This window comes from Macrotis lagotis, chromosome 2 (assembly GCF_037893015.1).
Source record: "Macrotis lagotis isolate mMagLag1 chromosome 2, bilby.v1.9.chrom.fasta, whole genome shotgun sequence".
In the NCBI taxonomy this organism is placed as follows: Eukaryota; Metazoa; Chordata; class Mammalia; order Peramelemorphia; family Peramelidae; genus Macrotis; species Macrotis lagotis.
In genome coordinates, this window is record NC_133659.1 from 43860577 (window position 1) to 43885348 (window position 24772).

Genomic DNA, 24772 nt, shown 5'->3' on the forward strand with positions numbered 1-24772 from the left:
TAACCTGGTTATTATCAAACTGTCATTCAGCAATGCTTTCACTGAGATCAAGGAACAGCTGAAGGGTATGTCACAGTTCTGAAATTTGTATCTTGAGAATGTTTAACAACAGAAAAATATTTCTCTTTTTCCTTGTGTTTAGATAAGTTAGCAACCAAACAAGTCTACCAAATATGTCTTCCTTACTCCCATGCCCTCAATGCCCAATTATTTCTGGATTTATTTATTAACTTATTGACCCCAATTTTGTATTGGCCTAAGGAATTCACAATGAAGAAACCCTGCCTCTGTCCTCTCTTCTGTACCCCTTCATACTGATAACTGTTCTCTTAAATAAAGTCTCTGGGTGGATTGGGGCACTGATACTTGAGTGAATGGTTGAAAGTCAAAGAGAGCAGTTAGGTGGGCCCAGGGGATATAGCTCTGGGCATGGAGTCAGGAAAATGAGTTCAAATTCAACTTAGACAATTATTAGCTATGTGACCCTAGACAAGTCACTTAAAGCCTGTTTGCCTCAGTTTCCTCATCAGTCAAATGAGCTGGAGAAAGAAATGGCAAATCACTCAGTAACTTTGCTAAGAAAACCCAAATGGGGTCACAGAGTCAGACACAGTTGAAAATGACTGAACAATAAAAATCAAAGTCAAAAAGCCAGTATATACCACAGTGAGAAATAAGTATATTCCAGTTACTCCGCTGTGTCTTAATAAATATTATCTCATTTGAACCTCACAACAAAGGCAGATGACTTTATTACCCTCATTTTATAGGTGAAGAATTTGAAGAACATAGAACGGGGTCTCATGTCTGATGACAAATTTGAACTCAGGTCTTCCTGCCTCCAGGTTTAGTGCTTTAGCTATTGTAGTCACTTTGCTGCTTGAAAATTAGTATAGTGAGGCTGGCTCTCCATTCACCATGGAAGGCTGCCTCTAAGTTTTGGAATAATCTAATAAATGATAGAGCCTCGATGTGCTCTCAGATTGACATGAAGAAAGGAATTTGATCTGAAGGAGAACATTAAATCACACAAGGGGACATGAGTCATTTAAGTGAACCCACCATTTGTGATAACTCACAATGGTTCAAATTTCATTGTGCTTCAATCCAGGAATAGTTTCTCCTGGAAATATTACTTCAATCTGAGAAATTAGTCCACATGATACAAAAAAATCATTTTGCTGAGTTATGTTACATCTACTTCTTCAAAAAATATTATGTGTTATGAATTATATGTTATCTCCCCCCTCTTAAAAAAGTGGATTCTTGAGAACAGATACTATTCTTGTTTCTTTTTCTTGATTTTTCCAGTGCTTGGCACAGTTCCTAGAACAGAGCAAGCTACTAATAAATGCTGGTTGACTAATTAATTGATTGATTTACAGACTGGATTCCCACAGGATTAAATGGTGGATCAGGATGTTGAAAAGTCAGTAGGATAAAATGATGGTCTAGTAGTTTGGACAGAACTGAAATAGATCATAAAGTTATAGAATCTGACCTAGAAGAGATCTTGGAGATCATCTAGTCAAATCCCTTAATCTCACTGATGAAACATAAGCCCCGGCCCCACACCCCAGCCCAAGACCAAATGCTTACCTGAAGTCATATTCATAGTAAATGTTGGAAGTGAGATGTGAACCAAGATTGTCTGATCATTTTGAACCATGGAAATTCCAAATTATGGTGTGATAAGAATTGTTGACTGGATATGTAATTTTCAGAAAACTCTTACAAAGAGAAAAAGGGTATATTTAAAAGTTTTATTGACTTTTAAAGTTCTGCCTACATCACTTTGCATCAGTTCATACAAGTTTTTACATGTCTCTTGGAAACCATTTATTTTTTTCATTTCTTTTTTTTAGGTTATTTTTTCATTTCTTACAACACAGTAGTATTCTATCTCACTCACATTCCATTTATTAAGCCATTCCTCAGTTGATGGATATCTCTTTAGTTTCTAGTGTTTTGTCACACCACAAACAGAATTGCTATAAACATTTTTTGTAGAATTTTTTTTCTTATTCTGTGATCTATTTTGAGCTATAGACCTAGCAGTTGTATAGCTGGTTCTTCAAAAGGCATGTATTGGTTAGCTGTTTTTTTGTGTATAATTCCAAATTATTTTCCAGAATAATTGTACTCATTCAGAGTTTCACCAATAGTGCATCAGTGCGCCTTTTTTCTTATAGCCTCCCTAACATGCTATTTTTCATTTTTGTCATCTCTGCAAATCTAATGAGTATAGTATAAGGTAGCATCCAAAATTAATTTACCTTTCTCTAATTAATAATTATTTGGAACACTTTTTCGTTTGGTTATAGATAAGCCTGGGTTTCTTCCCTTGAGATTGTATTTTCATATTATCAATTGAGAAATGACTCTTTTTCATATAAATTTGAATCAGTTCCTTATATATTTCAGAAATTAGATCATTATAAGAAAAACATACTGAAATGACTCTTTCCTAGCTAATTGTTTTCTTTTTAACCTTAGTTTTATTGTATTTGTTTATGCAAAACCTTTTTAATTTTATATAAACAAAATTATACATTTTATTTTCTGTGATCCTCTCACGTATTCATGAATTTTTCTTCTATCCATGCTGGACTTAGAATCAGAAAGGCCTGTGTTCAAAGTCCACTTCTGGTAGCTTCTTAGTAACTGTGTGATCAATGAATGATATTTAAACCCTCCACCCCTCCCCAGTTTCCTCATTGTTTGAGATTTATGATGATTTTATATGTATATAGATATCTTTATATATACATATATATTATGATGATTATGATATAAGTATATGTTTACACATGTATATAAGTAAATATAATTTATATGTGACACATATATGCATATATAACATACATAGACACACACATATATGTATATACGTGGAGAGAAAAAGGGGGGAGCAAGAGAGTGAGGAAGGGAGAGAAATACAGAGAAATAAAGAGACAAAGACAGAGACAAAGAGATAGGGGGAGTTTGATATGTCTTTGAAACTGTAAGTAGGAAGAGAGATTAGAATTAGAAAAGATCTGAGAATCATGCATAGAGATGATAACGGTTTTCATGGGAGTTGGTGAGTCTAACAAATGAGACAGAATTAGACAGAGAAGACAATAAAACCCAGGCAGATCCTTGGAGACACCCAAAGAGATAACCTAGAAAAAAATTCAGTGAAAGAGACTGAGAAAGAACAGTCAAACAATTTGGAAGAGACCCAGGAAAGAGCAATGTCACCAAAATCTAGAGAGGAGGGAGTGCATAATAATAGGTCACAGTAGATCATTCCAAAATTGCCTGCTGTCAGGGAAAGCAGACTGACCTAAACCAGAATACCTATCTTTGGGTTCAGTTCCTCTACTTACAATGGAAGCAAGTAGGCCAAGTCCTTTCACCTCCTGCTGCTCAGCTTTGTCAGCTGCAAAAGGCACAAGATGATCTTTAAAGTCTCTTCTGGTTCTAACTCTATGATCCCATAATGCTCTAAAATGAAGACAATAATGCCTGTCCCATTTGTTTTACCTGGTTGTTGTGCAGGTTATGTGAGTTACTGTCGGTGAAAGTGCTCTGGAAATTATAAAACACTATATCAATGAAAGGTATCCTTAAGTGCCAAATGCGGTAAACTGAGACTAGGTTGTAATGAGGAGGAGGAATGCAACCTTGATCTTTTTGGCTTTTATGTACTTGAGTCCACGAGACTACCCATGTAGTTAGTCGGAGTTGTTTTTTTAATGTGTTCACTATATTTATGCATTTGTGGATGGAGAACTGGCAAGAAACTAGAATCTCACTTGTATTGTGCTGAACCTCTTTTGCTCAAAACATCCAATAGCTAATCACTGGCTAACAAGCATAAAATTCAAATTTATTAATCTGGAAAACAAGGCCCATCAATTTGGATTTCAATCTTAACATTACAACTATTTCCTAATACAAACTTGTTCTTGCTAAATTAGCTAAATTACTATCTGCTGATCTTGGCTACCTATTATTTACTCATTATATTCTTAAATTCTCAAATTGTTAGAACTATAAGGGAGCTCAAATTGGGTCAGTCATTGCTCCCGAAAGAATAAAGGAAATAGATCATTTTATCCATAATTTACTGGATTGTAATCTGTTTTATTATGGTTCTCAAGATTATAGGTACTTTGCTTTGTGCTTTTTTATTGACAGCTTGGATAAAGACACTTCTCCCTTGCTCTACTCCTGATTCTATGAAGCTTTTCCCAAAATTCTTCAGCAATCTTCTCACCACAGAAGACTTGTCTGTCTTGTGTCCCTTCCTCCGATTGGTTAATTCCTCTGCAATCTCCATTTTAAGGAAATGCCTGGGCTAGCCATCCATATTCAGTCCTTTACTCCTCTTCCACTTCTTTCTGGTCTCATAAGGCTTTTTTCTTTACCATTCTCCTTTCTCTCCCTCCCTATTTCTCAGCTTCCTTTTATGCCTCATCTCCCTTCCCTACACCTTAACGGAATGCAAACTCCTCAAGGGTTATCTTTCTTTTTGCTTATATTTGTATTCCCAGAGATTAGCATAGTCAATGGCATATAGCAAACTTAATAAATGCTTATTAGTAGATTGATTGATTGATTGATTGATCAGTTCACTCTCCCTAGTAGCTATTCCAAGCCTTCATTCTCCTCAAGGACCATTGGCACTCTCTTCTCCATTCTCTCAGCAAAGTATCTAGAGAATTTCCTTGGAGAAAATTGAGGTCATTCACTGCCCATCTTCCTCATTTGGTATCCTTCAGGCCTCTTCCTCTGCTGTCTTCAACTCACTCTTGTCCTGAGTGAAGGACCTTGGCCTTTTTCCTTGCCTAAGCCAACCTCTCAATGTATACCTTTGTGATGATAGCACTAGTCATCATCTTGTTTCTCTCTTTTTGTCTCAGCTAGACCCCTTGAGAAAGCTGCCTATCCTAGGTGTCTCCAACTCTCTCACTCTTTTAAACTCTTTTCATTGTGACTTACAATTTTATCATCCAACTGATATTATTCTCTCCAATTATCTCTCTTTTTTTATTTTTGGTTTTTGAAAGGCAGTGGGCTTAAGTGACTTGCCCAAGGTCACACAGCTAGGTAATTATTAAGTGTCTGAGGCTGGATTTGAACTCAGGTACTCCTGACTCCCTGGTGCTCTATCCACTGTGCCACCTAACTTTCCCTCCCATTATCTCTTAATTGAAAATTCACATGATCTTTTCCTAATTCTCATCCTTGACTCTTCTGCACCATTTGACACTGTTATTCTCCTTCTCCTGGATGCTCCCTCCTTTCTAGGTTAGTTTGACACTATTCTCTTCTGTCTCTCCTCTTAGACCATCTCTTAGTTCTCTTTGCTGAGTCTTCTCCACTCCATCTCCTCTAACCATGAACATCCTCTAAGGATTGATTCTGGACCCTCTTCTTTTTTCTCTGTATTATCTCAAAGTGGTGGCCTCATTAATTCTAATGAGGTCAAATGCCATCTCGATGCAAAAATTTTCAAAAGTATATATTCAGTTCTAATCTCTCTCCTGAGCCTCAACCCCACATTACCCAACGTTTTTAGATATCTTGAACTAAGTGTGTCCATAGACATCTGTAACTCATTATGTCCAAATAAAACTAAATATAAGTTCTTCAGAAGTCCTGTATCACAATCAAAGGCATCATCATTTTCCCCAGGACCTAAGGCCTATAAACTAGCATTCAACCTCAACTCTTTCCTCTAATTTACCCCATGTATCTCATCTTTTGCCAATAGAAATTTCTTTCCAAATTATAACTCTTCATTCACAACCTTCATGCTAACCTGGACCACTGATATGGACTTCTTCTAGGTCTCAGATTGGTCCTTCCTCATGTCTCTCTCCATTCCAACTTATCCTCCAATCAGCTGTCAATCTGATTTTTTTCTTTTTTTTTTTTGGTAAGGCAATGGGGTTAAGTTACTTGACCAAGGTCATACAGCTAGGTAATTATTAAGTGTCTGATTTGAACTCAGGTACTCCTGACTCCAGGGCCAGTGCTCTATCCACTACACTACCTAGCTGCCCCTCAATCTGATTTTTCTAAAGTATGAGTTAGACTATGTCCCTTACTCAACAGATTCCAATAATTCTCTGTTACCTGCAGGATTAAATATAAACTCCTCTGTTTGGCCCTCAAAATTTTTCATGACCTGATGTCTTCCTATCTTTCCAGTGTAGCCTTTTTGAAGCTCTGAGCACCATGCTCCTTGATGAATCAGGTCCAACAGAACAAAGCAACTTCTACTCCACTTAATTCTAAGCATTTCCTAGAGGGGTTGGGGATTGTATCCAATATAAATTACCAGTGTTTAGCACACCCAATATCATTTAACCAGTTAAGATCAAATAACTTTTACAAAGGGATATATATATGTGTATATATATATATATATATACACACACATACATATATATATATACTTGTATATATAATGCAAAACTATAGCAAGAACAGAAGCTACAAAGCATTTACCCCTAAAGCCAGGGTATCATCCTCTTCCAGCCATTACTTCAGTCCCTGAGAAAAGTTGATGCCCATCATAAACCATTGCTATGAAGCAATAGACCCATCAAGTTCACTTCTAATTGTGACACAACTGACGAATAAATCTCCATTGCTCCCTCTTGGCTGCCCTTCCACCCACATTGATTACAGAGCCATCAGCTTATTACTTGGGGATGCTTAGTGGACCACAAACTCTGTTATGGACTTTGGCTCTTCAATCCCTGGCAGTTCACTCCCCTTATCTCCCAAATTCACAACGGTACCCAGTCCATTCCATTTCTGTTATTCCTTTACATAAGACAGAGAAGACAAAACAGGGACAAAAGACCCAGCAGGGCCATGTACTCACTGGCTTCATGTTAAACTTGGTGGGGAGTTAGGCAGCTGGCAGCAGGAACCCAGGCCACTGCTGCCATAATTTCTCTTTTGCAGCAGCAGAATCAGGGCCCTGGGCTTCATGTTGGCTTCCCCAGGACCACAGGAGTTGCTCTGGTTGTGTCTTTTAAATGCCTTGGGATTTCTGGCTCAGGAGTCAATCAAAACATTGCTCTTCTTCACTTGATAAACAGACTAGAAATAATACCTGTAGAAGCTTAAGTACACACAAAGATTTCATCATCAAAGCACATTGGACATTCATGAGCTCTAGACTCTCTGGCTAGTTATAGTTATGCTATTAGTCTTTTACATTAGTCTCTTCACACTCTGCTCTCCTCCATTTAGTCCCCCGTTATACCAGTCTCACAATTTGATTCCTTTTCAAAAATTCTGTGACTCAATTACACTGGCATATTTCTTCCCAATACCCATAATACTTCATTTCTCCTTTCTGTGCATGTGGGTCTCTCTATCCATGCCTGGAATAATGCTCTCTCTCTCTCTCTCTCTCTCTCTCTCTCTCTCTCTCTCTCTCTCTCTCTCTCTCTGTCTCTCTCCTATCTTCTAAAGGAGGCATTCCTCCCAGATTATTTTCAATCTCCTCTGTATAGTTTCCATCAATAGAATGTGAGTTCTGTGAGGGCCAATGACTATATTTGCCTGTGAAAGCACCTCTGGTTTGATTCAGATCTGGAACATGTTAAGTATCAATTGACTCATTTGGTTAAATAAGTGGTTCTCAAACCTTTGAGTCTCAGGACCTCTCTACACTCTTAAAAATTATTGAGAATTTCCAGATCATTACATATTAGAAAATAAAACATCTTAGTATTATTATGAAAATAGTTTTGACTTTGTCATCCCCCTGAAAGAGTCTCATTAATCCTCAAAAATACTTTAGAAAACTTGAGGGAACCCCCCACCCCCACCCCAACCCTGGGGTTAGAGAAAGGAGCTACTCATTCCTAGGTTTCAGGTCCAAGACCTTCATGGATCACTGTTTGAGAGGCAGTTATGTGGTAGTGTGCTAGATCAGGGCTGTCGAACCTTACTTTTAAAAGCTTTTTTTTGTTTTTAATTGAAACAATAGACAATCTCTCTGGTATTTCAGCTTCATTTACTAAAGCATTCATTAACCTGCAGTGAGTTGCACTGGGGCCTCATGTGGCCAGCCTGTCCGTCACATTATGGACAGCCCTGTGCTAGATGATGGGGAATTTCTTTTAGAGCCCTAAGATCTCCCTGAAGAGAGTCATTCTTCCCACCTTGGTCTCTTGGTCAACAAATTAATAGGCAAACATAAAAGGGAAAAGTTTAGTTAGTATCGGCTGATAGCTAATTGCCAGGTAGATGGCAAAAGCTAGGAACAAAGAGAAGTGCACACACATATAAGATTTTTTAATAGCCTTAGAATCATATTACCAGAGAAAAAAGAAATCTCTCAAATGAGGAAGGTATTCAGTCACTCTCTTTTATTTTAGAGGTTGATTAAGAGGGAAAGGATAGCAAGAGATTTTGGGGAAGAACCTTGGGGTCTCTGGAGGTGCAAAGATCAGGTTTGTTCTAGTGGGAATATTTTCCTCTATAGTCTGTCTCATCAGAATAACCTGACTGGGGCAGGAGACCTCTAAAATAGTGGAGGCCTTCTTCAAAATAGAATCAGTGGGCTTATCTTACTGTTGAATAAACTATAGGCTGAAAGTCTGTCTCTTTTTTAAATTTTTGAAATTTCTTTTTAATTTATGGAATAAAGCAAGTATTTTTACAACATAAAATTATTTTAAAAGATAATTGCACATGAAACTGTATCTATTATGTATAATTTGCATTTCTTTTAAATATTTAATAAAGTTATCATGTAAATTTCTTTTATCTCCTTTTTTGCTTCCCTTTCTGCACCCCCTTCCCAGAGATGGCTACACCAGACACAAATTTGTATACATAATTATATGGAAAAATTATCCTATGTATATTTATATTTCTCAATTCCTTTTTTTTAGGATTTTTCAAGTCAAATGGGGTTAAGTGGCTTGCCCAAGGCCATACAGCTAGGTAATTATTAAGTGTCTGAGGTTGGATTTGAACTCAGGTATTCCTGACTCCAGGGCCGGTGCTGTATCCACTGGGCCACCTAGCCGCCCCTTCTCAATTCTTTTTCTTGAAGTAGATAGTGTCTTTCTTCATATGTCCTTTGCTGTTATTTTGGGTATTTATAATAGTCAAAATGACTTATTCACTCAGTTGTCCTTAAAACAACATCGCTGTTACTGGAAACAATGCTCTCTTGGTTCTGCTCATTGCATTCTTCGTTATTTTTTGTGTCTATCCATGTCTTTCTAAGAGCAAAGATCATCATTTTTTAATAGCACAGTAGTATTCTATCACAATCACATACCACAACTTGTTCAGTCTTTCCAGTTCTTTGTCACCACAAAGAGATCTGTGATAAATATTTATTCTCTATAATACACTTTAGTTCAGTTTTTTTGACCTCTAAGGCTATTTTTTTTTCCTGGGAAAAAGATAGTTCTCCCTGTTTACCTCCTACACATGGGCTGAAAGTCAGAAAGATCTGAATTCAAATCTGTATCAGACACAAACCAGTATGTATGACTGACCCTGAGCAAGTCACATAAAACCTTTCTGGGTCTGTAAAATGAGAGGGTTGGACTTGAATGTCTCTAAAGATATTCCCAGCTCTAAATCTTTGCTATTGAATGCCATACAAGATTTTAGACTTCCAACTCAAAATTGAAAAAATCTGAAAATACAAAAGAGACAAGAATTTAGTAAGGATTGATGTAAAAATTTGTTCTTAGGTTCCAAAAAATCAATTGTACAAGCACAGGATCGGGGGGAAATGTGGTTTAGCAGTTGTGTCAAACTCAAAACTGTGGGTGGCATATCGACTTAGAAAACCACAAATTAACTTTATCTATGTTATACCATATTTTTATTTATTTCTCTAAATATTTCCCAGTTATATTTAATCTGGTTCAGGATATTCTTAGAGGTTTTCAGAGTTTACTACCATTTGAGAAGTTTATTTCAGAAGAGATCTGGAGTTGGTTGACTGAAAAGTCAGCATGACTCAGTTGCCAAAAAAACCTCAAATGAAGTAAAACTGCATTAACACAAGTATAATGTTAAAAAATTAAGGGACACAAAATAATTTTACTATGCTGTGAACAGACAGATCCCATCTGGAGTTTTGTTCTAGGCACCACATCTTAATGAGAATAGCTTCAGATTTTATAGCTCTTAAAGGTTTACAGCAAGGAGTTGAACAGGGGCAAAAACAGCTTGCATTCCCTTTGAGGAATTACAGTTTCTTTAATGGCTCCCAGCTTCTCCTTAAAAAAAAGGCTCATTTTTAAAAACACAATTATACTACCAGTAATGTAGTATGATTACCAGACATAGAATACCACTATCTCAGAAAAATGGAAGTTGAGAATTACCCAGAAAGCAATGGAGAGAGACATACTGCCCATGAAAGCAATGGAGAGATGCATGTTGCCCATGACTAGGCTATAATCTAACACATTACACTGAAATACTTTGGAGTTGTGATGAAGAGGGAAGAGAAGAGAAGAATCATTTTCTTAATGTGTACCATGTGCTAGGAACTGTGCTAAGCATCTTACAAATATTAGGTCACAGATTCTCAGTGAATATAGGGAGAAAAAAAGATGTACCAGTTATATGGTGGGAATAAGGGATAGCTGAAAGACAGGTTTTGGACTCCTTTAATTTCCTTGATAGGTCAAAAAATGTGCTAATTGCCCCCCAGAATTTTTGGTGTTCTCCTGTGATCATTTTATGAGTGCATGTAACCAAAAGTTACCCAGGATAGAGAAGTATGGACAGGTTTGTTGAAGGGAATGCCCACATTGATAAGATCAGAGTTTCATAGGAATATCTTTAATAAAAGCATAGCCTTTTATGTAAATTATTTCATGCTATCCTCTCAATAACCCTGAAAGGTAGGAACTATAGATATTATCGCCTATTCAAAGAAAATAAAATTGAGACTCTACACAGGATGATTTCTTCATGATTCTGTACCTAATTAAGTATCTGAAGCAGAATTTGAACCTAGATTTCTCCTGGTGCAATGTTCTACCTTTTTTTAAAAATTGTATCATTCTATAGAAATAGACTTTGCTGTATGGTCTGGAAATATTCCAATTAAGGAATGTTTAATGAGAGCATTTAATCTGGAGATTAGGAGATCAGATAAGGCTGAAAATATCTGAAGGGCTATCATGTGGAAGACAGACGATATTAATATAGTTTCAGAGAATCTAACTAGGCTTAAGGGGTTTGAGACACAGGAAGATGAGTTTCTAATAAATGAAATATAAATTTGGCACAATTTAACTAGTGTGAATTAATCTTTTTTTAACAGAGCTGTGTTGGATGGGTTACCCACCCCTAAAGTGTCCAGGGAGAATTTAAATGAGAATCTGTCAGGAATATTGGCCTTTATTACTCCTCACCTGAATTATTGCAATAATCTACTAATTTATCTCCCTGTTTCCAGTCTTTACCCCCTCCAGTCCATCCTTCACACTGCTGCCAAACTGACATCCCTAAAAGCACTGGTGGAAAGACTTACATGACCTGATACAAAGTGAAGTGAGCAGAACCAGGAACATTGTACACAATAATGGCAACTTTGTGCGATGATCATCTTTTGAATGACTTAGCTCCTCTCAGCAATACAATGATCCAACACAATCCCAAAGGATTAATGATGAAAAATGCTAATTATAACCAGAGACATAATTGATGGAGTCTGAATGTAGAGCAGAGCATACTTTTTGTCTTTCTTTCTTTCTCTTCATTCCTTCCTAAGTTTTAAAGCACAAAATGACTCATATAGAAATGTTTTACATGATTGCACATGTATAGCCTATAATCAAATTACTTACCATCTCAGGAAAGGAGGAGGAGAGAGAGATAAAATGTGTAACTCAAGACTTTTTTTTTTAAAAATAATGCTATGAACTGATGCTGAGTGAGATGAGCAGAACCAGAAAAGCACTGTACAACCTAACAGCAACATGGGGTGATGATCAACCTTGATGGACTTGCTCATTCCAGCAGTGCAACAATCAGGGACAATTTTGGGCTGTCTACAATGGACAATACCATCTGTATCCAGATAAAAGCCGTGGAGTTTGAACAAAGTTCAAGGACTATTCCCTTGAATTTAGGGGAAAAAAACATATCTTATTGTCTGATCTTGTTATCTCTTATACTTTTTGTTTCTTCCTTAAGGATATGATTTCTCTCTCATCACGCTCAATTTGGATCAATGTATACCATGGAAACAAAGTAAAGACTGACAGATTGCTTTCTGTGCTGGGGTGGAGGAAGGGAAGTAAGATTAGGGGAAAAATTGTAAAACTCAAATAAAATCTTTAATAAAAAATAATGCTAAATAAAGTTGTTACTTTGTAATTGGGAAAAAATAAAATATCATTTAAAAAAATACAAAAAAGGTCCCAATGATTCTTTCTTGCCACTAAGATAAAATATAAATTCCTGTTTAGCTTTTAAAACCCTTCACAGTATGGTTCCAGGTGACCTTCCCTGTCTTATTACACTTTACTACTCTCCATACACACTATATTCTTGTCAAACAAACTGTTTGCTCATCATTGTAAATTAAGTTTAATCTCTCATTTCTATGCTCTTTCACAATCGGTCCACCTCTGCCTGTAATGCACTCTTTTCACCTCTGCTTCCTTTAGAAATGTAACTTGTCATCTGCCACAGTGGAAAGAGCCAAGAACCAGAAGTCAGAAAGAACTGATCTCTTTTGGGGCTCAAATATCTAATATCTATGTGACTGTGGGCAATTAACAATTGTTTGTCTTGGTTTCCTTATCTATAAAATGGGACCCAAAATAGTACCTCCCTTCAAAGTTTATTTTGAGACTCAAAAGAGTGCTTTGCAAACCTTAAAACACTTAAATAAAAGCTAACTCATTATTTTACTTCCCTCTTTCCCAGTTTGGAGTACAATTACTTTGTTTTCTTATTTCATTTTTTTCAATGAACAAACATTTGATTGTTAAAAAGTAAAGCAAATCCAAATCCTTGTAACAAATATGTATAATCAATCATGAGAGATGCTCACATTGGTCATGTCTAAAAAAAGTATATCTAATTCAAAACAATATTTCTCAGGTAATAGATAGCATTTGTTCCTCTAGAATTGTGGGTGATCATTTCATTGACCAGTGTTCTTAAAGTCTTTCAAAATTATTCCTTTTGATTATGTTGATATTTTATTAGAGATAGTTTTCCTGGTTCTGCTCATTTCACTTTGCATCAATGTAGACAAATCTTCTCAAGTTTCTTTGAAACCATCCCCTTTATTTTTCTTTTACAGCTCAACAATGTTCCACTATCTTCAAATTATAATTGACTCTGCCATTTCTTTGTCAATTCAATTCAATAAACATTTATCAAACATTATTGTCATTCCAACTCATTTTTCATACTATTACTACTACTACTACGGGAATTTTCCTTTGTGTTATTGTTGTTTAAAGTCCTCTATAATCTGGCACTACCCTATCTTTCCATATTGACTTCTGACTCTAGAGTCAGAGGACCTGGTTTCAAATTTCACCTCTAATGCTTTCAGGCTTGGACAAATCTTTGTCCGCCTCAGTTTCTTCATTTTAAAATGGGTATAATGATGGTACCTACCTACCTTGTTAGCCTTGGCAAGGCCCTGAGTCTTCTGGGCCTCAGTTTCCTGATAGGACAAGATTAGCTGAGGGATCCCTTCCAGCTAAAAATGTGTGAACTATGCCACATAGCCAAAATGTATTATCTACTATTCTAAGAATACAGAATCCTATGTCCAGAAGTGAAAGGAATCTTAGAGGTCAGCTAATCCAACCCTTACCTGAAAAGGAATTCTCCTTAAAACACATACACACACACACACACACACACACACACATCCAGCTATTGCCTAAAAATTGCCAATGAGGACACTACCCATGAAAAGTAAATCATTCTACTTTTGCGCTAAAAGTTAGATATTGTTTCTTCCATCAAGCTAAACTTGCCTCCACTACTCACTGTCCTTAATTTCAAACTTCTAGGTTCAAATGGGGGAAAAAAAACTGTGTTTCAGACCATCCTGTCAAATTCAAATGACTATAAAACTGCTCTAAGGAAAAAAAAACAGATTAAAATGTAATTTGGAGGGGCAGCTAGGTGGTTTAGTGGATAAAGCACCGCTTTGGAGTCACGAGTACCTGGGTTCAAATCTGGTCTCAGACACTTAATAATTACCTAGCTGTGTGGCCTTGGGCAAGCCACTTAACCCCATTTGCCTTGCAAAAAAACCTAAAAAAAATGTAATTTGGAAATGCTTGACAATAAAAATATAATTGCTATTCAATGTAGATAATGATAACTTGTCAATACTGTGTGCAGATATCCTTTTCTATTTGAATTTGATGTGTTCTAAACCTATTCAAGGTTAAGGTAGTTAAGTCCTGAAAGTCAAAATAAGAGTCATAAGGGCTAAACAGGAAGACTGAAGAGACAGAAGGATATTGCAGGGTGAAAGGGCCCCCAAGTGAGAAGGCAGCTGAAGTAAGGTGAAAGAATCCTGAGGGTCAGGGAAAAAAAGCCATATTGTGAAATCACAAAAAAAAAAGTGAAAAATTTCAAAGAAATTAAATTACAAAGCTTTTACCTGCACAAAATCAAGGAGTAGAACAAGAAGGGAAAGGTTTTATTTCAGGGGAAGGGAATCTTGCATGTATTATCTCTGAATGCTATCTAATTATAATGACTTAACTTGATGATCTCATAAGAAAGTTGGAAAATTAAGCTGGAGGGACTATGGGTAAAGGTATGGGATAGTGTGTATGTTATCTGACAGGCTTGATGTGTTGCCACCATTTTCTCTCTCTCTCTCTCTCTCTCTCTCTCTCTCTCTCTCTCTCTCTCTCCCTCTCCCTCTCCCTCTCCCTCTCCCTCTCTCCCTCCCTCCCTTCCTTCCTTTCTTTCCTTTTCTTTCTTTCTCTCTCTCTTTCTCTTTCTCTTTCTCTTTCTCCTCCGCCTTCTCTTTCTCCTCTTCCTCTTCCTCCTCTCAAAAGATGACTCACTCAGTAGGAAAAGAAGGATATAGTCAGAAATAAAAGTAATGTAAAAACAAAGGATTTCAATATAATTGGATTTTAAAAAGGTAATTCAGACCAGTGGTGTCAAGCTCAATTAGAAATGGAGCCACTAATCCATACATAGAAGATCCTGGAAGGCTGCACATTGACATAGTTTTTTTTTAATGTAGCTCTTTATGCTTTATTGCATTTTTATTTATTTTGTTAAGTATTTCCCAATTACATTTTAACCTGGTCCACCCCTTCAGAGAGTTTTGAGGGCAAGCCAAGTGTTTGTCACCTCTGATCTTGTCCAACCTCCTCATTTTGCTAGTGATAAAATAGAGGCTATTTACCCAAGGTCATACAAGTTGTAACTAGCTGATCTGAGGTTTGAAACCAGGTTCTCTTATGATCTCTTAGGATCATAAATTCATATATTTAGAAGTGGACTTCAGTGTCTATCGTCCTGCTCTTTGTGATTACTCAGGATCATTATGATATCAAGTGGCAGAAGCAGATTTGAAACTTAGCCCTCTGATTCCAAATTAGGGACTCTTTCCAAAAAGCAGAGCTATCAAGATGGAAATCTTTCTGTAGCATCACCTTGCCTCCCAGTCTTCTCTTCTTTTCTCCTTATCATTATCATTTCCTTCAGCCTGCCTTTCTGTATTACTGAAGTTTTAAATCCACACCCAGAAATCGAACTGGATCTCTTATTTTGAAGGATGTCAGGAAGTGCTACAATTCAGATCTGCAGCTCCTTTGTTGAGAGCGGCTTAGGGGTGGGGTGGCAAATGGGCACTTCAATGCTTTAGCCAGGTCACACGCTAAGAGAGTTTGGGTTTGAACCCAGGCCACAGCTTTCTTTGCACCATAGGGTCACTGTCCACACCCTCCAACTTGTGAGTGGCATGAGCCACAAGCATTTGAGAGAGTTTGCATTTGAACCCAGACCAGCTTCCCATCCATCATAGGGCCACTCTGTCCACACCCCAACTTTTGAGTGATAAAAACAAGTGTGTGAGAGTTTGCACTTGAACCCAGACCAGCTTTCTATCCACCGTGGCCACTGTTCAGAACCCCAACTTGTGAATGACATGGCCAACAGGCACTTGAGAGTTCGCACTTGAACCCGGACCAGCTTTCTACACACCATGGGCCACTGTTCAGAACCCCAACTTGTGAATGACATGGCCAACAGGCACTTGAGGGTTTGCACTTGAACCCGGACCAGCTTTCTATCCACCGTGGCCGCTGTTCAGAACCCCAACTTGTGAATGACATGGCCAACAGGCACTTGAGAGTTCGCACTTGAACCCGGACCAGATTTCTACACACCATGGGCCACTGTTCAGAACCCCAACTTGTGAATGACATGGCCAACAGGCACTTGAGGGTTCGCACTTGAACCCGGACCAGCTTTCTATCCACCGTGGCTGCTGTTCAGTGAGCAGACCAACAGGTAGGGGCAGGTTTCTGATCGGAGCCAAAGCAAATAGGTGGCCAGGAAAGGCCGGCCAGCCGGCCCCGAGCTCCCCACCGGCCGGTTTAAGCAAACAGGCCCCTGGGGCTACGGGCCACGTGAGGTGTTGGCCTTTGGCCGCCGCCTCCCCATCAGGCCGCGTTACTCGAGGTCCGCGTGGGGGCCGCGTGGGGGCCCGGGGGTCAACAGGGCGCAGGTGAAGTCAGGACGGCCGCCCCCCCCCCCCCCGGGCCCTCGGACCCGCCCCCCGGCCCTGGCCCCCCCCGGGGCGGTCCCGGACCCCTCCCCACCCCCTTTCTCCGGCTGCGGCGAAAACCGGGAGCCGGGAGCGGGCCCGGGAGCCGCGGGTGCGGTGCGCGGCTCCGGGCCGGAGCTCTGGGCATGCTCAGTGAGGCCGGGCAGGTTCTGGTGGCAGCAGCGAGCTCCTCGCGCCACATTCATCGGCTGCCAGGGCGAGCGCCGCCAGGGTGAGCGGCCGCGGTCCCGGGGTCGCCGCCGCTGCCCTTCCCGCGGGGAGCGCGTCCGCCCGTCCGCGCCCGGCCCCGCCGCCGCCCCGGGCCATGGCCGCGCTCGGCCACCTGGCCACCTTCGGCCGCGTCACCCACGCCGTGGTGCGGGGGCTGCCCGAGTCCCTGTGCCAGCACGCGCTCCGGCGCCACCAGGGCGACGAGGTGGATTTCGCCCGGGCCGAGCGGGAGCACCAGCTCTACGTGGGGGTGCTGAAGAACAAGCTGGGGCTGCGGGTGCTCGAGCTGCCGCCGGACGAGAGCCTGCCCGACTGCGTGTTCGTGGAGGACGTGGCCGTGGTCTGCGAGGAGACCGCCCTCCTCACCAGACCCGGGGCCGTCAGCCGCAGGAGGGAGGTAGGGAGGCGCGCCGGGGCCGGGCGCGGGGCCGGGCGCGGGGCGGGCGCGGGGCCGGGCGCGGGGCCGGGCGCGGGGCCGGGCGCGGGGCGGCCACCGGGCGGCCACCGGGCGGCCACCGGGCTGGCCCCGCGCGCCCGCCGCTCCGCAGCCGCGGCCGCCGCGGGGCTGGGGAGACGCCGTGGCCGGAGAAGTTGCGGGCCGTTCTCTGCTGACTCTCGGCAAAGGCTCGCCCCTCGGGGGGATGCTCGGGAGCCCACGAGTGCCTCCCGTGCCGCCCTCTTGCGGGACCGGCCCCCCGCGCCCCCACTCCCGCACTCCCGTGCGTGTGCGTCTGTCTGTCTGTTGTGCAGAGGGACGAGGAGAGGACGGGCGCCCGTTAGGCAGCCGGGGAGTGCGGGGCGCTCTAAGGCGTGGCAAGGCGCCGCCTGAGGGCCTGCTGGCAGGAGGATGGGCCGGGGGCTCCAGGGAGATGCTCCCGTTTGCTACAATGCAGCCGGGGTCCGGGAGCGGGCCGGGGGGCGCGCGCCGATCGCGGCTACTTTTACAATGCTGGCGAGTGAGTCACGCAGAATGGGAGACGCGGGTGAATGAATGCAGATGGGGGCGGAGGCGGTGTGGGGCGCGTTGGGGGGGTTGCCAAGTGTCGGAATGAATGGAGTATATTTGGAAAGCTGTGCTCCGAGCGGGGTGCTTGCACCCTGTGCGTGTGCGTGCGTGTGTGTGTGTGTGTGTGTGTGTGTGTGTGTGTGAGAAACGTAGCCTCTAAATCCTCTTCCTTCTCGTTAAAGCCATTAAGTTGTGTGTGTGTGGGGGGGGGGTATCATAGAAACATTGCTCTCCATATCTTCTTAGTTCTCATTCAAAGCGCTTTAAGTTGGTGGGAGAGTGTGTGTGCATAATAGAAGCGGTGCCCTGCAATTCCTTATTTCTCATTCAACGCTTTGAAGTTGGGTGTACGCATGGGTCTGGTGAGTGTGCATGTGGCAGTGTGTCTGCCTGTGTCTGTGCATCATAGAAACCGTGCCCTCCAGATCGTCTTAGTTCTCATCCAAAGCAATTAAGTTGATGTGTGTGTGTGTTTGTATTTGTGAAATAGAAGCGTTGCCCTCTGAATCCTCTTAATTCTTATTAAAAATTACTTAAGTAGGTGTGTGTGTGTGTGTGTGTGTGTGTGTGTGTGTGTGTAATAGAAACAATGCCCTCCAATTCCTCTTATTTCTTATTAAAAGCGATTAAGTTGGGGTGAGTGTATGGGGTGACAGTTGCCTTCCAATTCCCCTTCATTCTCCTCAAAAGCAATTAAGTTGAGTGTGTGTGTGTGTGTGTGTGTGTGTGTGTGTGTGTGTGTGCGCGCGCGCGCGCGCGCGTAAGTGAGAGAAAAACCTTGCCCTCCAAATCCTCTTAGTTCTCTTTAAAAGCAATTAAGTTGGGTGTGGTGAGTGTGTGGGGAGGGTATGTGTGTGAGATAGAAACTTTGCCCTCCAAAACCTCTTAGTTCTCTCATTAAAAGCAATTAGGAGATTGTTTTGGTTATGTGTTCAAGGCATAGCAGCTGTATAAAAAAAAAAATGCCACAACAACGTGTGAAAATTGCAAGAAATGCTTCAAACACAATATAGGTCAACAGGCAGAGACAGATAAGGTGAGATTTGATCTTAAAATGCCATCTGGCCGGTGCCTACTCCCAGCCAAGGCCAAAGAATTGATTGCTCTTAGCATGCAACAACATGGCAAGAAGCTGGATGCTTTCTTTCATATCTGAGTTCTTTTGATCTTTATTCCTTTCACACATTAGACCATTAACTCATGTGAGGAGTGTTTGGTGGAGTTTGGGAACCAAAGTATATTGATTTACACAGGTGCTTCTTGTTTGAGAGGATATTACATATTCTCAGTGAATAAAAGCAGTCCATTAATTAATAACCCTCTTCAGCAACCCTTTTCTCATATTTCAGGGAACAACAAAAAGGACATTGGGTCTCATTTCTTATTTGGGTCTCATTGTTTTCCCTTATGCCTCCCCACTCTTTCATTGGAGAGGTTCCCAACAAATTTTAAATCAAAAAACTTCAATCCTAATGGGTACATTTCTGTTGTTCTCTTCAACAAGAGATAAGACTACATGGAGCTTGTGCTTTAGGGGAAAATAGAAACATTCTCCAGAGTTCTTCAGAATAATGGCTATTTGATGGTGGCAGTCCAATTTCCCCTCAGGAGATTGTTCTGGGGGACCTGTGATTTCCAGTGACAGTGTCATTAGAAGGAAGTGGTCAGTGACCTCCCAAGTGATGAATATATTGTATTCATTCTTTCCTCTCTAAGTTTATATGTATGATATATGTATATATATATATATATCTCGATATCTATATATCTGTATATATCTAGCTATCTATCTAATAAATCCATTGCAACTCTGTATACACACACACACACACACACACACACATGCCCCAGATGGTCATAATGGATACAGTTTTTATTTTGAGTTGTGTATCTTCTTAATTCAATTACAGTAACATTTTCTCCTTTCCTTTATGGGAAATAAAACGAATGTTCTCCATCTCTTCTCTAAGCTAATGTGCCATGCCGCTCCCAGTCAGATACTTGGAAATGGTCCCTCTTCAGTAAGTAGAGTGGGGTTCATAGAACTAAGGTACAAATCAATTAGCTAGACTATGGGATAAAGGTAGTGAACTCCCAGTTGGCATGTGTTTGCTTCTGGACAGTTACAAAGCCCTTTAGAATCTCCCCAGAAATCTTTCCAGATAGGTTGCATAAATAAGAATGACTACCACCTCAAAGATGAGGAAATGGGATTCTCAGAGAGAAATGGTCTGTTGTCACATAATAAATGACAGAGCAAGGATTTGATCCTAGGTCTACAGACTCCTAATCAGAGTCTACTCAGTAGATTAGGTACATTTGATTGAACAGATATATAGTTTAAACATGTGTCCCCCCCGGTCCTGGAAAGAGTAGTTTTTTGAACAATTGTGGGGTTTTGTTTTTAACTAATGAAATGTCTGACCTAGTCCAGCCACTAGAGAAAAGCCAAGGATGACTTCCCCACTCAATTATATAAGGCATTTAAGTGGAAAATGAATGAAAAACTATTAGCCATATTATTTAGTAGTGACCAAAAGTACCTTTTATGATTTACTGATTTTAATATGTATCATCCATCCAGATGAGTTGGTAGTGCAGTAGATAGAGCACTGGTCCTAGAACTGGGAAAATCTGGATTCAAATCTGACCTCAGATGCTTTCTAGATATATGATCCTGGGAAAGTCATTTTAAACTGTTTGCCTCAGTTTCCTCATCTATAAAATGAGTTGGAGAAGAAAATGGTCAACCATTCCAAGTATCTTTGCCAAATGAGGTCACAGAAAAGTCAACATGACTGATATGACTGAACAATAACCAAATCAGCCATAATGCTTTTTTTGTTCATATTTTGGATTTTACCTTTAATACCATTCAATATATATCCCTGATGTTTTAATGCAGCTAGGATTTACTTCTACCTGAATTTCAGTTTTATGAATGTAGGTGACCTACATTTGGGGAGCCTGAGGAAATCCACCTTATTTACTCCTTCCTCTTCAGAAAAATCCAGTCTCTCCTTCCTTTTCCCCTTGAGAAAAGTCCAATATTTCACACTAGTTTAAAGACTTATTTATTGGTTAATAATATTGGTTAAAAGACAGTAGGGTGGAGGGGATAGAGAGCTGATCATTAAGCCAGGAAGGTCTAGGTTCAAGTCCTGCCTTGGACAAACACACCACTGCAACTCTGGACAAATCACAAGCTCTTGGCACAGTAGGCAGCTCTCAAAGACTCAGTTTCAGAAAATGTACCCATGTATATTAATGGAGGAAGTTTAAATAGTGGGGGGTTACTCATGTTGGTTAAAGCACAGATCCAGTCGTCACCCATCTGGTAGAGGAGAGGAGGAGGAGTAATTCTTCAACAACTGATTGCCTATTGGTCAGTATCTAAAGGACCTGGAAACAAGTTCATATTATGGAGACCAACATCTTCTTTTTAAGGATAAATGCCTATGTAATTAGATGTAATTTTACTGGAAATTCCTTCTACTAATACAGGTTGACAGGTTTTCTCTGAACCTTAATCATTGCTGTCTTGAATGAAAAAAGAGAAGATGAATGACTTGCCCAGGGTCACATAGGCACTGTATGTCAGAGTTTGAACTTAAAACTAGGTCTTCCTGACTCTTGAGGTCAGCTTGCTGTCCATCACACCGCTGTGCCTCTTAACCATTATTAACAACAACAAAAATTCTCCAGCCTAGTGGGTAAGAAGGAGGAGGAGGAAGTCCATAAGTAGGTAAATTTCCATTTTTATCTTCATTAACTTTGCTCTGTTTTGATTATTTTTGATGGCATGACACTGACAGCATTTTAAAAATAGTTTTGAAATAGTGCATTTTTTAAAGATAGGTGTATATTCACCCTATTTATTCATTCCTTCTCTATCATCATTCTGAATTTCACGTCTTTTGAAATAAATGCTTAACATCTGATCTAAAACACCAAATTGCATTTCACAAAACCTTTTAAAATCCATGATTAGTGGTTGATGAAATTTGCCATGAAGGCAAATTATTGCTGTTGTTATTTTTTATGCTTGAGTTCTCTCCTCCCCTTTCTCCCTCTTTCAGCAGCTTTCACCAGGCAGCCAAATGCCTTCATGATTTCCCTTCTGCATTTAAGGTCCTCTGACCTCTGATAAAGGCATGTCTGAGAGAATAGGGAAGAACTGGGAGGTTGTCAAAGATGTAGTTTAGTTAACTAGCTGACCTTAAAACAGGGATTCTTCATTCTAGAGATCTGTGTGTCAGACCTTGGACAGCTCACAGCTCTGCCCAATCCAGAGAACTCCCCCAGAGATGTAATGTTGGACCTCAGAGCCACAGGAGAATAATGCTACTCCTCTCACCACTAAGGCAATCAATTCATTAATCAGCTTGGACTGAGGCCTACTGTGTGCTAGACACTGCCCTAGAGTTTTTACCAGGCTTACTGGCTTTTCTTTTTTTAAAGACAAAGCTTCTTTCTGCAATAGCAGGAACTGCACAGGAATGGAGGTTGATGTAATCTTCAGGCATTTTGGGAATATCTGCTGGCTGGCCAACCCAGCTTAGCTACCATGACCTTCTTGGGGATGAAGAGGGGGGAGAAGGGAACTTAGGGTTTTTATTGTTTCTTTCTTTTTAAAATTAATTTTTAAACTTAAATACAAAACAGTACATGGCAGAATGAGAGGATTCAATATAAAGCAATAGATTTTATTTGAAGAAAACCTATATAAAAATATTACAGATTGTGTTCAAAGCTGTCCATCTTTTCTTTGTTTCCTTTTGGATTTTCTTTTGTTTTCTGCTGTGCACTTTCTTACTTTATTTTTTCTCCCCCCACCAACTGCAATTAAGCATGGATGTGTGTGTATATGTATATGCAAACATATATATGATATGTGTTTACACACATATCTATATGTATATCATATACACAGATGTCTATAATCATATACATATATTTATATGCATATATGTAAGACCCCATATTATTCTTATTTCCACTAGTTCTGTTTCTCTAAAGATGAAAGTATTTTACAAATCCATTTTCACTCAGATATTAAGGACTTCATATTGTATTTCTCCTAGGAGCATTTTCATTTTTAGATAGGGTCTCAGGAGAAGAAGGCAATGCTTGGAGCTAAGGTTGCTAATTTTGGAGTTTTAGGTATCAACAAAGGAGGTGACAGTCTACACTTGACTGACTCTGGGTTTATTTTAAGAAAGACAGGACTTTTTTGGCCCTATATTATTGATCAAAATGAAATGCTTAATGTATCAGATGAGTAGAACTCCTGCTAGTTTTGCATAACTATAATTAACTGGCAGGTCGAAAGGGAATTAGATTTGTTCTGTTGAACTTCAGTTGGTCACTAAGCACTAAGTGTCTACTATATGCTGACTATGCAACTACATAGCAGGGAGACAGGAGCTGCCTTCAAGAAGCTTACATCACACAAGGGAGATTAAATATACTCACAGATAGATGGCTTTGGTTATATATACAAAATAAATAAATTATTATTTTAAGAGAGATACTGGCAATTGGAGAAATCAGGAGAATCTACTTGAAAGATCTGGCACTTAAACTGATTCTTGAAAGTGAGGTAGGGGGTGGCTAGGTGGCATAGTGGAGTGGATAGAGCACTGCCCTAGAGTTAGGAGTGCCTGAGTTCAAATCTGACCTGGGACACTTAATAATTACCTAGCTGTGTGGCCTTGGGCAAGCCACTTAACCTCATTTACCTTGAAATAAATAAACAAACAAACAAATAAATAAGAAAGAAAGTGAGGTAGGGGCCCTAAACACCTAGCTAGTAGCATTTGGTGAAAGGGAGATACAGAGGGAGATTTCAGTAATAAGGGAAAACTTCCAAACAATTAGAACAGCTCAAAGTGCAGATAGATAAGATTGCCTTAGAAGATAGATAACATTTTCTTTTATCACTGGAAAGTAACCATTTCTTCAGGATTGTTGTTAAGGTGATTCCTGCTTCAGGTATGCATTAGATTAGATGCTCCCTGAGGTCTCCCCCAATTCTGAGATTTTCTAGACAGGTCACTAATCATTTATTACCTTTGCTAAGTATTAGGGACACAAAGAAAAGGGAAAAATAGTCCCTACCATAAAGGAGCCAGGTCCAATTACTGTACAAATAAGATATTCACAGAATGAATAGGAGACACTATCAGACAAGAAGCCACAAAGATTAAAGAAAATTGAGGAACGTATTATTGAAGTAGTTACGTTAGCTGATTTTTGAAAGAAGCCAGGGAAACTCGGAGGCAGAGATGAAGAGAGAGACTGCATCCCAAGAATGGGGGATAGCCAGAGAAAATGCCTGGTGTCAGGAAACTGAAAGTGTTATTTGATAAATAGTAAAGTAGTATTACTGGTTTAAAAAGTATTGGGGGGTAGAGATTAGGGGGATGGGGAGGGAGTAAGATCAAAAGAGACTGGAAAGTGGGAGCAGCTGAGTGGCTCAGTGACTAGATCACTGGGTCTGGAGTCAGGAGGACATGAGTTCAAATGTGACCTCATACACTTGATGTTTCAAGCTGTTGACTGTAGGCAAGTCACTTAACCCCTTTGCCTTGCAAAAACAAAAAAGCAAAACAAAAGAGAGAGAGAGAGAAAGATAGACTGGAAAGTTAAGAAGGGGCCAGGATTTTATGAGGCTTTAAAAGCCAGGTAGGATTTTATATTTGATCCTAGAGGTAATTAATCACATTAGATCCTACTTTAGACATATCCGTTCT

At 40.1% G+C, this 24772-nt stretch overlaps 1 protein-coding gene across 1 annotated transcript in view; it reads left to right on the forward strand.

Annotated features, from left to right (window-relative positions):
• The first annotated feature begins 17090 nt into the window (after positions 1-17090).
• DDAH1 (dimethylarginine dimethylaminohydrolase 1) overlaps positions 17091-24772 on the forward strand; it is a 209174-nt gene continuing 201492 nt past the window's right edge. The window contains exon 1 of the mRNA XM_074221772.1: positions 17091-17408. Within this exon, the coding sequence (XP_074077873.1) occupies positions 17106-17408 (303 nt within the window). The 5' untranslated portion in view covers positions 17091-17105. The remainder of the gene's footprint in view (positions 17409-24772) is intronic.